At 42.8% G+C, this 14,530-nt stretch overlaps 1 protein-coding gene across 2 annotated transcripts in view; it reads right to left on the bottom strand.

The window, feature by feature from the left end:
• The window catches only part of MORC2 (MORC family CW-type zinc finger 2), a 41,589-nt gene that overhangs the window by 25,153 nt on the left and 1,906 nt on the right, over positions 1-14,530 (bottom strand). For both annotated transcript variants that reach the window (XM_031054050.2, XM_031054054.2), the window contains exons 2-4: positions 9,844-9,897; positions 7,827-7,861; positions 6,832-6,900 (exon numbers count right to left, since the gene is read on the bottom strand). In XM_031054050.2, coding sequence (XP_030909910.2) covers positions 6,832-6,900; positions 7,827-7,861; positions 9,844-9,897 — 158 coding nt within the window. The remainder of the gene's footprint in view (positions 1-6,831; positions 6,901-7,826; positions 7,862-9,843; positions 9,898-14,530) is intronic.

The following is a 14,530-nucleotide window of genomic DNA, read 5'->3' as shown; positions in this document are numbered from 1 at the left end:
AAATCACCGAGCTGGGTGTCAGAATGCCATTTACCATTGAAATGACATTCAGATTTAAAATCACAAATCACAAGGCAAAAATACTTAACAAGGCAAAAATACTTAACAACTGTGCAAGCACCCCACTGCCTCAATGCAGTATGTTCATAATGGAGGTCCACAAGCATTTCAAAATAACGTTTGACTGGATGAGAGGACCTCTTCCTTTCCTTCAGCCTACAATAGCATTTTCTAGCCAAACAAGGAAAACATTAGATTACCTCAGATTTGAGATCTGGTTAAGAATATTGATGATGATTACATTATTACTATTGCTATTACTGTGTTAGTTTGAAAACCTAGGCATAAAAGGGTATAGGGGATGTCCTAAGAGAAGTTAAACTGGAACCCTTTTGCTATGCTGAAAGTTGTATCAATGACTATTTTTAAGAAAACTCTGAGAAGCCTAAAAGGGGTAAAGGATAATTGTCCAAAGCATATCCTCTCTCAGAAAAGGCAATCATATGGTTTATCACTCAATGCTGGATGTCGAAAACCACCCTGTAAAGATTCCTCTTTCTGGGCAGAGGAACAAAGATGATGCCAAGCAGAGGGACTGCGAGGGAGCATCTCTCTCTGCTTCAGGTTTGCTGTCTTTGGCAGAGGTTTAGGCTTTACCTCCTCCCAAGAGCCAAGGTACAAATGATTTTTTGGTTTTTTTTAGCTTTGAGTTAAGGCTCTAGAGGTAGTTTCACTCACAGCTATTTTAGTCACAGTGTTTTCATTTTCTCGTGTCTCAGAGTTACCAGATCTAAAACAAACTCCCTGGCAACGCAAAGTGGGGGGTGACCTATGCCAAACATTAGAGAAAAAAATAATCTGAAGGAATTTGCTCAAGATGGCGGACTGATCTTCAGAGCCCAGGAAAAGGAATCAAGGGCACAGATAAACAGTTTCCTCCTAAGAAACATGAGATGCCTGGGATGAAGAACTGGGGGATGGAGTTGTTTAGCTCCTGACTGCTGGTCCTCCAAGAACAGATGCAGAGCACCCTCCTGAACAACAGGCAGGCTGTTCAGCACCCGCTTGCTGACACAACCCACCACACACACCCCTGCAGGAAGCTGTCTGATCCCCCACCATGAGTCACAAGCTGTACCCCTCCACTCCCCCACTATCAGTCACAAGGCACCCACTGAAGTCAGACCTGGCTTGCCCTTTGAGGAGAGTCCTCTTATATTCCCAAGTTCACCAGACTGGAATATGCTAAAGAAGGTCTTGATATAAGCACAGAAAATGATCCTGCCTGCCTTCTCCATGAATACATCTGCTATATTCGCACTAGGTTGGAGTACTTGCAGCAGACTCAACAGCATCCTCAAAATATATCCCAGAGGCAAAGTATCTAATTTACTACAGGGAGGAAATCAACTTAAACCAAGATTACTTCCAGTCAAGCTTTCCCTAGGAAAGGGGAAGAGAAGAGAAGCCCTGAGGTCTTTCATCACCATAATAAACACAAGACAGTCAGCCACCTGAGGCTGGTACAAGACGACACCACTTTCTGTCCACATGGGGAGGGCACTGGATGCTATTTAGCTGGGCTTTAACAAAGCATTAGGTACTGGCTCCCACAGCCTTCTCCTGGACAAGCCAGCAAGACACAGACTGGATGGGTGGTAGCAAGATGGGCAGGGAACTGGCTCACAGGCTGCACTCAAGAGGGTGACCATCAATGATTTTTACTCCAGCTGGCAGTCTGTCACAAGTGGGGTCACCCAGGGATCAATGCTGTTCAGCATCTTCATAAGGGATCTGGATGATGGTGATGGTGGGTGAGTTGGACACATTAGAAGGGAAAGCCATCTTATAAAGACCTGGACAGGCTGGAAGAGCTGGCAAGCAAGAACTGTATGAAGTTCAAGCTAAGGGCAAGGTCCTGAACCTGGAATGAAATAACCGAAGAACCCAGTACAGGCTGGGATCTGTGTGACTGAGGGGCAAGCCTTGGTGAAAGGGACCTGGGGGTCCTGACAGACAGCAAGCTGAATATGAGTCACGAGCATATCTCTGCAGCTATGAAGGCAAATGGGATCCTGGGCTACATCTGTATGGGCATTACTACAGAGACAGAGATGTGTTTGTCAGGCCATGCCTGGAGTACTCTCCACTTCTGATCTCCTCAGTTAAGAAAGATGTGGACAGACTAGACAGGGTAAAAAGGAAATGATGATCAAAGGGCTGGAGAACCTGCTCTATCAGAAAAGACTGAAGGAGGTAGGTCTCTTCTTTCTGGAAGACAGGTCTCACAGAGGGAATCACATCACACTATCCTAGTATTACAGGGCAGCTGCAAAGAGGATGAAGGCTCTCCCTTCACAAGGAGCCACATGGAAAAGGGCAATGGGTAAAAGTTGTGCTGGGAGAATAATCAGTCACTGAAACAACCTCCCCATGTGGTGGAGTCCCTGTCGCTGGAGGTTTTCAAGATGCAGTGGGACAGGGTGTGAAATCTTTAGGGTGCTAGGCTCCCCTTCCCATGAAAGGCTGTACCATGATGTACAGATGATCTCTGAGGTCCCCTCCGAACTGGGCTGTTCCGATTCTAAAATGCAACTTAAAGACTTACTTTTTTCAATCTTTTAAGAATACAATTAGAGATCACTTCCTAAATTAGCCATTATACTTCTTCAACCTTCATTCAACTTACATTCTGATTCATGCAGCACCTTCAGAGCCCAAGCAGGAGGTAAAATTCTCAAGCCAAGCATCCTCGGTAATGATGCCACTGACAATACAGGAAATCCTGACAATGTTTTCTAATCAAATCCTATTTAGTCTCTTATGAAAAAGCCAAACTGTTCAACCAGCACTACTATCCCAGTATCTCCCTGTGAGATATAATATTTTTTTAGAAGCGATCTGTACTGTGGCATCACTGAATCCTCAGATCTTTTGATAACTTATGACTCTAGAGCATGTTTGCAGCTTGAGGACAAACGTAATTTGACCTTCAAGCAACCCAATCCAGCATGACCATTCAGAGAGCCAACGCAGCAAGTTCTGAATGCAACTATAGTAGGAGTCACTTGACAAACAGTTTTTAGAAATGCTGATCACTTGTACCTTCCACTAATTTTACTTGAGGAGCTGCCATTTGCCTTGACAATGGAGCTATCAGGCAGAGTGCTCAAATTTGAGCTATTGCCTCACTACACCATTCTATGTTTCCATAGCTTGCCAGACAAATTCAGGACTGACCAACACAGAACAAGATCAAAGGGACTGGAGGTGTCCCTGCCCATGGCAGGAGGGGTTGGAACTTGATCATCTTCAGGTCCTTTCCAACCAAAACCATTCTATGATTCTATGATTCTGTAACAGAGAACTTGTTAACAGAACAGTTTACTCGGGCCATTCAGCTCTTCTCTCTGTGTGAAAGCATCCAGAGATATCCAGGTTTATTGACACATCCTCCTCATCCAGCCTTCTAAACTGCCCCTTCAGTGTACTCAGGAAGATCACATACTAGTGTGGGTTCCAACAGGATTAAGACAAGTCACACAGTTATTCCTCTTAACATGTCAGCTTTATGTACAATAAAAACAATCCTTACTTAAATTATCATGAGGAAAAATAAACTCCTGTCCAGCTCTATGATTTCTGCTAGAGGAAGGTCTGTGTGGATTTTGATGCTATTTTCACAATAAGAGAGAAAAGTCCAGTAAAAGGTTTTCTGCTGACCTACCCTAAAATCAGCTTTCAGGTAAGAAATCTTCAAGATGTCTTTAAAACTGGTAGATCCTGCATTATTAGAAATTAAAACTCAGACCTATATAGTCAGGTGTAGAGACATGCCCATGTAGGGAGCTAGAGTAACAGTCTCTCTCCAGCCATTCCTGCCCATGCTGACAAGCAAACAGTACAGTAAATGGAGTTTCTACCTGGCTGCCCTTGGTGAAGTGACTTTTAAACATGTATCAAGCTTCCTACGACCACCCAGCATTGAAGCCATGAAGATGTCTTCCAGTATCTGAAGGGGGGCTATAGGGATGCTGGGGATGGACTCTTCATTAGGGACTGTAGTGATAGGACAAGGGGCAACGGGTTAAAACTTAAACAGGGGAAGTTTAGACTGGATATAAGGAAGAAATTCTTAACTGTGAGTGTGGTGAGGTACTGGAATGGGTTGACCAAGGAAGTTGTGAATGCTCCATCCCTGGCGGTGTTCAAGCCCAGGTTGGATAGAGCCTTGGGTGGCATAGGCTAGTGGGAGGTGTCCCTGCCCATTGCAGGGGGTTGGAACTGGATGATCTTAACATCCTTTCCAACCCTAACTATTCTATGATTCTATGTGACCACCAGAGCCAGACTCTGCATCAAAACAGTATGTCTCTGTCATGGGTTCAGCAGTAGCTCATGCTCTGCCAGGGAGGAGGGAGAGATAGGGCGCCTGGTCTGGGCTAGTCGGGGAGGTATTCCATACCACAGCACGTCCTGCTTGGGGAGGGGACTGGAAGCTGGCCGGGAGGGAAGGGGTTAACACTCCGGGCTGGGCTCGGGGAGACAGCTGCAAGCTGGTGAGGAGGGGAGGAGGGAGCTCTCTCTCTCTTCCGGGCTGGCCTCGTGGCAGCGGGTGGTATCGTATTCTCTCTCCCTGTTTGTCTCCTCTAACATTGATTTGTTATTGGTACTGTTAGCGATTCTGTTATACCTTGATTGCTGGACTCATTTTACCTCAATCCGTGGGAGTTGTATTCCTCTGGCTCTCCTTCCCATCCCTCCGGGAGTGGGAAGGTGAGGGGGGAGGGGAAACAAAGGGGGAACTGTGCAGATTTAGTTTAAACCACGACAGTTTTAGACTACTGAAAATTAAGAAGGGCTTTTTCAAAAGTACTAAAAGCTGCAATTTCACATCTGAAACGTGATGTCCTGGAACGGGGCAAAGGTAACCTCACAGCCTACTTCAAATCTAAAATAAAATATTTTGAAGCACAGAATGAACTACACTTCATGTAAGCATCAACAGTCAAAGGACATAAATTATATGGTATTTGCTGTATATGCTGTCTAGTGCTGTGAAATACCACCACAACTCACAGTATCTGCCACTCTCCTTTACAGAGATCTCAGACTACCAAAGTTAGGATAAAATCCTTCAAGATTTAGTAGAAAGATCAGCCAAAAGAAGCACCTGGATACTTAACCAATACTTAAATACCACTTTGTCACAAAATCAGCAATACAGGAGCAACGACAGCATAAAAGTTGCTATTAAGACTCTGCAGTATTAGAACAGATATTTGTCACCACCTACTCTCAAGCCAGACACAAACATGTAGTCTTCAAGATATGCAGAATAGGTTGTATTTCTTCTCCCCAATCCAAAGGTTCATGAGAAGGCACACTTAAGTCTCTGAACTTGTTTTATGAATGGGGCTTAATTGCTTCCTTCAATTCCACTGATGGCAGAAGAATACTCTCAGAAGACCTGTCAAGGATCCTGAATTATATTCCAGAGAGTACACCTTCATGCAGGTCACAAATTTGTGTATCAAAGATGCTAATGTATTTTTATAAGCATTAATAAACAGAATTAAATACTTCATATCTGTACTTGTTTTGGCTGGGATAGAGTTCAATTTCTCCATAGTGGCTTTGATGGGGCTGTTTTGGCTTCCTGCTGGAAACAGTGTTGGTTTAGCTACTGCTGAGCAGTGCCTACACAACATCAAGGCTTTTTCTGCTACTCACACTGCCGCAAGAGCAAGGAGGCTGGGGATGCACCAGAAGTTGGGAGGGGACAAAGCTGGGACAGCTGACCCCAACTGATCCAAGGGATACTGCACACCACAGGATGTCATGCTCAGCAGTAAAACTGGGAGAGGAGAAGGAGGAAGAGGGACATTCAGAGTGATGGCATTTCTCTTCCCAAGTAACCGTTACACGTGACAGACCCCTGCTTTCCTGGAGAAGGCTGAACACCTGCCAGCCAATGGGAAGTGATTAGTGAATTCCTTACTTTGCTTAGCTTGCACACACAGTTTTTGCTTTCCCTATTATACTGTCTTTATCTCAACCCATGAATTTTCTTGATTTTAACTTTCCAACTCTCTCCCCCATCCCACTGGGCTGTGTGGTGCTCAGCTACTGGCTGGAGTTAACCCACAGTATTATAAGCACATCTTAAAAGTACTGAGGGATCAGAATAAAATGTTAGTCAAGACTTCTTTACTTATCTTCTCTACCTTCTCAAAAACCTTCCAATTCAGCGCAATGTTTTTGCCAGCAGAGAGCTCCTCACAGGAGGATTTACCTGTCTTCGAGACACAGAGCAGGTGGAGTGGGTTGACAGTGCTGTTCACTGATGCTAAAGCAAAGCAAGAGGCTTTTCTCCTGCTAGATACAACTCAGATCTACATCAATTCTTACAACAGCCTTAAATTTTTTTCATGGTAGACTTTCTTATAAGAGCTGAGAAACACTAACCACTTGGCAGCCTTTAATAGAGAAAAGGCTTATGCCCATCAAAGTCTGTGCTTGTTGCCTTTTCTGACTACCATGTTCTCTCTCCAGCCCCAAGGCCAACTTTGGTGTGCTGGAACACCACAGGTCAGGCTGACTAATTCTATAATGCAGCAAAACAATCTGCTTTCAGCCAGATTGGTTTTCTGTAGCTGAAGAGGTGAACAGCTTGATACATGATATGGTATGAAAGACCAAGTGCAGCAGCAGGAACACGTACCCAGGCATGGAATATGCCCCTTTCAACAGAACCATGCTGTTAATTCAGCCTAAGCTGTAACATGAAATCTCAGCTTGAAAATGCAACTTTAACTTCCTGCAACTTACTTGAATCCATTCCAGCTCCATCATCCAAAAAACACAGCATGAATCCACCTCGTAGGTCATTCCGTTGCTCTACAAGAGAAGAATTATTCAGTACTCCCATGAGCAAAAGTTAAAAGTTCCATAAAATGGAATAAGTGTTAATAACAGAAGTAACACAACAAGCACAAATACACCATGGCTAGGCTGTAAGAAAGAGCAGTAGATTTTTGTTACAAGATAACTAAGAACTCCTCCTGCACTTTGAACTGTATGCACACATATGCTACAAGAGTGTATTGTAAAAGCAGGTTTCTGAAGCATCCAGTATAAACAGCTACTCTCTTTACCTGACCTCAGCTGAAGGCTGATTTAAGTGCTTGCCTGAGTTACTTGTGAAGGCCAGTTTTTGAAAGACAACAGGTACTGAGGCACAGGACAAATGGTAAAATCAGATTTAGGTTGAAAAAAACTCTTTAATATCACTGAGTCCAACCATAAACTTGCCATTGCCAAATCCAGTACTAAACCAGGTCACTAAGCACGACATCTAACTGTCTCTTAGAAATGTGTAGATGGTGACACAGGCTGCCCTAGGCAGCCTTGTAAAATGCCTGAGCACCCTCTGGGGAAGGAATTGTTCCTCAGCTCCATCTAAACCTCCCCTGGTGCATCTTGAGGCCATTCCCTCTTGTCCCATTCCTTGTTCCTCGGGAGCAGAACCCAGCCCCTCCTGGCTCCACTCTCCTGCCAGGCACTTCTAGGGAGCCATCAGGTCCCCCCTGAGCCTTCTGTTCTCCATCTGAACCCCCCAGGTCCCTCAGCCATTCCCCATCACTTGTGCTACAGGCCCTGCACCAGCTCCACTGCCCTTCTCTGGCCTCGCTCCAGCACCTCAAGGTCTCTCTCGCAGTGAGTGGCCCAAAACTGAACACAGTATTGGGTGTAAGTATGCTCACTGTAATTCTACCAGGTAGAACACACTGTTGACATGCAATGAAGCAGCAGGAATGACTTACCAGGATAAATGTCTATTCTCGTGGCATCTGCATCTCTACAAAACAATAAAATCACAATTGGTATTCAAATGTCAAATAGCTAAAATCCAGGCACATGCAATAACTCCCAAAATGAGTATTTGCTGCACAGATCAAAGTCCATAAAGGCCCCTCAGTCAGCACTAACACAAAAGTAAAAACACACAGTTTCACTTTTTGCCTTCTTGAACCCAAACTCCAGCATAAAACATTTGTTGCCACACAACTAAGCCTAGTTACAACAGAGCATCACTGTATTTGTACAGTGACAGTATTTTAACAGAAGTCATGTGGGGGGAGAGGGATCACATAAGCCTGAGTTCCTTCCTGCTCAAAACAAACAATACCCTCATTTTTCCTGTCAGGCTGCCTATGAAAAGTTTAGTAACTCCACAAAAAGCTCCATCTAAATACATTCATGGTTGTCACAGGAAACTGTGTCATTACAAGATCATTTAAGTAAAGCCCTTCATACACTGTGCATCCTCCTCTATTTAAAAAGCAGCAGATGCAGCATTACTGCCCTCTTCCCAAAACCAATCATTTTTTTTTTCATGCAGACCCTCACATACCCTTAGTTTGCTGATCAGAAAAGTGAAGCTGTAGCACCATAATAAACCCCCACTTCCCAAATGCCAAAGTTACTTTGTCTTGTCTTTATATCTACAGCCAAGTATAGCTACCTCCTTCCCAGAAGGCTAACCTCTCTTTTCCCAGAGGAGGAACCAGGCTGGAGAGAAAATAACCCATTAATTTCAGACACTGCATTTAACTAGGTTGTACCAGCAGTGTAAACCAGTAATGGTGCAAACACACACAAAGCTGATTCCCTACACCGAAATCTTCCTGTTTGAGCTCCTTAAAATAAGAGCTACAGAGAACAACAATTCACACACTGACAGAAAATAATCTCAAAATATTTCCATAATTCCATGAGAATATTTATAGAATAGAATCATAGAATGGTTTGGGTTGCAAAGAACCTTAGGATCGTCCAGCTCCAGCCCTCTGCTGTGGCCAGGGACCCCTTCCACTGGAGCAGCTTGCTCCAAGCCCCTGTGTTTGACCTGGCCTTGAACACTGCCAGGGATGGGGCAGCCACAGCTTCTCTGGGCACCCTGTGCCAGCGCCTCAGCACCCTCACAGGGAAGAGCTTGTGCCTAAGAGCTCATCTCAGTCTCCCCTGTTTGAGTTTGAACCCATTCCCACTTGTCCTAGCACTACAGTCCCTGATGAAGAGTTCCTCTCCAGCATCCTTGTAGGCCCCTTCAGACACTGGAAGCTGCTCTGAGGTCTCCACACAGCTTCTTTTCTCCAGGATGAACAGCCAAAACTCTCTTAGCCTGTCTCAGCCTTTATTTTATGAAGAGATAAGCATGCAAGGCTTGGGAAACAGCTATAGCCTGGATTCCCAAACGCAAACATGGTCCAAAACCTGCAATTTCCAAATACCAAGTCTCAGATGTCACAGCTGCTCTAATTGTGCTTGCACTACTTTCCGGTATCCTGCTACTGATGTCATTTTCATCCTATCACTGTGCTTAATATTAAGAGTCCAGGATTATCTAAGTACTTAAGAATCCCAGCTCCAGTAATTATCATTTTATCAATTTCTGTAAACAAAAAGGCAGGGTCATTTTTTCCTTAAATCTATCTTGTGTCTTCTAGTAACCTCCTTTCCAAACTCAGTTGCTCTATAATCCACTCAAACTTAACTTTTTTAGGAGGCAAATGCCTGATCACCCTTTTGCAGAAGACTTTTTTCCTAATCTCCAGTCTAAACCATTTCCTCTTGTCCTATCCCTTGCTCCTTGGGAGAAGAGACCAGAGGTCCTTGGTATAAGAGGACCAAAGGAAATACCTATATAAAGCCTCAGCAAAGTCTTGAATTTTGGGTATTTTTTGGAGTATCTACTAAAAGTGGAAATTGCTCAAGATCAACAAATAGACAGGTTGATTATGTCTTTACCTGGGAAATAAGAGAGCCTCAGGTACATACCTGGCATTATCTACAAGTTCAGCAAGGGCACCAAACAAGAACTCATGGGTGGTTCTGCAACGAAACACAGAATCAGCAGAGTAACACTGACACTTAGAAAGAGAGACCTTTAAATAAACGAGAATCTCAACCACATTTTAAACAAATCCAACTGTATGTCTACAGCAAGGACTGACAGCAGACTAGAAATGACCACTTTATCACCTTCCAGAGACAGACACAGCAGACAGGTTGCCCCATGGAGAGGCAGATCCAACAAACTGCTGCTTACTATAGTCTGAAGAACATGGCATGGTAAACAGACAAAACAGAAATTGCTGACCCAATGAACCAGCCTATGAACAAGTCAACAATTCCTATAATTCCGTAATGGATTTAGTTGCCTTCATGGCAACTAAACACTGCCTATATGTAAAAGACAGACAGATGAGGGTTATGCATAAGATCCATCTCCCCAACACACATATTCACTTTGTGTAAGTTATTTCTGACAGGCAGATGCTTCCAGATCCTGGGAGACTTTCAATAGCTTCAATTGTTTCTAATCCACAGAACAACAGTCTTCTGTACACCACCTTCCAAACTCAATACTAAAATCATCTAGCTGGGTACCATTTCAGCACAATCTCAAAAGCCATGTTTAGTTTCCAGCCTCTTAACTGCTACCTTTTATAAGCAGCACCCATTTGAAAGCCATCAGTTATGTGCCTCAGCCTTGAAAGAGACATGGTGAGAAAACCTTAAAGAGCTAATAAAATTATTATAAGACATCGTCTGCCAACATTAATGCAGTATCTTTGCTGAATACCCAACCTGGTGACTTATCTTCAAAACCTAACAATTATTTCAAATGTACATGAACCAGATCAACCCCAATACTAACAGCAGCTACAAGTCTGAAGGAACAGTTGATGGAATTTGTTGTTCCTCTAGGATGTTTAATGAGAAGACAAGAGTCCTCAGAAACTGCTTTTATCAATGTTTCAGTTTGCATGAAACCTGTTTGACTACCACACGAAAAGGACAACAGGTGACCAAAAAATACAGGGATACTTATTCATATTTTCAGCTTTCAGAGAACAAATGTAGATACTTCCCACATATAAAACATAGCTGTCCATAACTCTAAAAATCACAAAATGAACTTGGATATCCATCTTCAATATCATGACACCTAACCAATCAACATAGCTCGAGTCAGAGGTAAAACACATCTGCTTTCAAAGTTATCACCAGAACTATTAGAATGGCTCTTTTCCACTTCTGCGAGCTCCCACCTGCCTACACAGAAACAGAAGACAGAAGGGAACAGTGTTTTGAAGACTATCTTCCAAATCAGAAAGCTTCCACAGAAGTTCATCCCTGGTATTCTTTCCTTCAAGCAGGATTTTTGGTTGTCCTGGATTCTGCTGGGATGGATTTTTCTTCCCTGTAGCTGATGCACAGGGCTGTGTTTTGGGTTTAGTCTGAGAACAATGCTGATAACACACCAACGGTTCAGTTATTGCTAAGTAATGCTTACCCTGATCAAAGACTTCTCAGTCTCTCATGTTCTGCAAGTGACGAGGGGCACAAGAAGCCAGGAGGAAGCAGAGATAGGACACCTGACCCAAACTAGCCAAAGGGATATTCCATACGACAGCACATCATGCCCAGTATAGAAACTGGGGGGAGTGGGCTGGACGGGGCCGACTGCTACTCAGTCTGGCTGGGTATTGGTCAGTGGGTGGTGAGCAATTGTAGTGTGCATCACTCGTCATTCTTAGGTGTGGAGACAGTATTCTCACAGGGTACATGAGCTCTGAATAACTCTGAAAGATACAGCAAGGCCATGAGAGGCCCGAGGAAGCTTAAGCAAGCAAGATAAGAAGAAGCTGGAATTCACTGAGTTATGAGAACTGTGCACTGTTGGCAAGCTTTCGAGGTCAAGTTCTCACACCTGTGCTTAACCAATTATATGTTAGTCACTAAGAGTCTTCAAGACAAGTATCCAATCATGATATGCCAAATTGCTGTAGGTGTGTGTAAGCAATAGTATATAAGGAGTTAATGCTTGGCAATAAATGGCTTTTGGTCTGATCATATTGATCTCTGACTGAGTCCATTCCGTGGCACTTAGGTTTTAGTCTTCTCTTCACCATCATTATTATTATATTTTACTTTATTTCAATTATTAAATTGTTCTTATCTCAACCCATAGGCTTTACCTTTTCCAATTCTCCTTCCCATCCTACCAGGGGACGGAAGGAATGACTAAGTGCCTGTCTAGGACTTAGCTACCAGCTGAGGTCAAACAATCCCTGTGCATTGATTTTAAGTGCTCCCTTGAGTTTATAAACACAGATTCAGTTCCACAGATCAACACCCCAGAAGTTTATTTAGGAAGTAGCCCCTGCCAGGAAAAGCCCATCAGCAAATGGATGCTTTAGCCCTAGTCAACATGCCTCTTTAGCTGTTTTTGCTCTACAATTTAAAAAATGCTTCAAACTAAGGAAAAGATGTGGATAAAGTACAAACCGGGATTTCCAAAGAAAAATACTGGAAAAATATTTTGGAACAGTATTTTTGGAAATATTGGAAAAATATGAAAACATAGCAGTAAATGATAAGAGAGGCAAGAGAAAATATTATTTCCACACAATACTCAATTTGAACATCTATCAAAACTGGAACCTCGTATGCTGACAGAGGCAAAGTGAAACCTTGGTACAAACAAGTGAAATTATCTCCAGCTAACAAAAAATTTAGATATACTATAAATATCTTCTATTCAGTATATTAATCTCAATACTTACGTTCGCCTTGTCAAGACCTAATTAAAGTCACAAGAAGTGACTCAGCTTTGCCAAAAGCCACTAACTTGTCTTATTGTCAAAAGTGCCTGAAATACTTAACGTCCAAAATTATCAATTGGTGACATTTTTTCCTCCCATCTCCCAAAACCTTGGCAATATTTTATTTGAAACGTAAGTTTTAAAAAACATGAGATAAGCTGTTAGCAAAATTGAGTCTATCAGAGCTTTCATGTGACCTGGAAACACTTAAGTGTGAGCTAGGTGGGCTTCATGAGAAGCAATAGTAACATCCATGAGTCAGAGAAATAAATCTATTACAGGTCATACAACTGTGCTGTTGAATGACACACAGAAGTGGGGGAGACTGTTATCAACATATGTAGTCTCGGCAACAACTCATCTTGGCAGAAACAAACTGGCTTGGACTTTCCTACAACTTCCAGTTTTCATTCAAGACAGTTCCATGCAGGAGTGCAGACTTGACAAGAAATGCAATGGGGAAGTCCAATGCTGTCAATTTATTGAAATGTAGGTTATAAAAGGCCAAGTCAGATGACTCTGTATAACATGACAGATTTCAAACACCTCTACAACAACTGTTTATCCTAACATCCTAAGTGAAGAAAAGCTTAAGAGGGTCACCTGTTTAAGGCCAGCCAGACTCCTAAACCTGCACAGTCAGATAAGTACTAATGAGAGATCTAAGACTCCATTTTTGTTCCGAAAAGAGACCACATCCAGGAGTACACTTAAGTTTGGCATCTGCATCAGGACCAAGAACTATCCTCTCAGTACTGCACTACAACATTTCAGGCCAGAACAGAAAACAATGCATAGGAAGTGACAGAGCTTGGGGAATGGGAGAATGCTGGTCTGTTATTACTAATATTCATCAAGAGCACCATGTGGTCATTTTGAAGTCTTTCTATCTGAGTGACTTTCTTCCACTCAAGCTGTATTCAACTGGACAATTTCAGTTACAGGAAAAAACACCCATCCCTGAAGTTCAATTACAAGCTAAACCCTACACAATCTAAGAAGACAATTTCAACTGTTCAACTTTTAACAAACTCCATCGTTTTTGCACTGCAGATATTCAAAATATGCAAACCAAAGTTGCCTGGGCTCAGGTGTGTTTCTGTGATTACCTTAATGAATGGCATTGAAAATACCTTAAAGAATTTACTTTTAAGGAATAGCAATGTGAACTCAAGCAGGTGGCTTGCCTCATGGGCAATTTCCACGTTTAAACACGTGGTTTTCATTCTAGGATCTAAAAGAACATTCACATAGAAGAATCACAGAACAGTTTGGGTTGGAAGGTCATCCATTCCAACCCCTCTTGAACTGAGCAGGGACATCTTTCAATATGATCCGATTGCTCCAGTTCAACTTGACCTTGAATGTTTCCAGAGACAGGGCACCTGCCACCTCTCTGGGCAAACCGTGCTAGTGCTTCACCACCCTCAGCCTAAAACATCTCCTTACACCTAGTGTAAATCCCCCTACTTTCACTTTAAAACTATCACCTCTCATCCTATCGCTACAGGCACTACTAAAAGTCTGTCCCTATTCAACTATTTCTCAAGAAAAGTGCTTGGAAAACTACAGTGGTAGTTGTATTTAAAAAAAAAAGTACGGCAACTGAAGTAATTCAGATATATGCTATTAAATTTGCCATCAGACATGAAAGCATTAAGCAGCTACTGAAAAGATCTGCTGCAAGTCCTCAAATTCAGAGGCCTCTGTAAAGCACTTCAGACAGAGAACTCTGTGTCAGACACACTAAAACTTCTAGTCTTAAAGGAGAAAGAGAAATCACAGCTTCCTTCTGCATCCCAACAGCCAGATGGCTGATTTTTAACTGTAATTTAAGGAACTTCTACCTCTAT

Source organism: Melopsittacus undulatus, chromosome 12 (genome assembly GCF_012275295.1).
Source record: "Melopsittacus undulatus isolate bMelUnd1 chromosome 12, bMelUnd1.mat.Z, whole genome shotgun sequence".
Classification (NCBI taxonomy): domain Eukaryota; kingdom Metazoa; phylum Chordata; class Aves; order Psittaciformes; family Psittaculidae; genus Melopsittacus; species Melopsittacus undulatus.
Note: the sequence above shows the minus strand (reverse complement) of the source record. Positions and strands in the feature narration are given on the sequence as shown.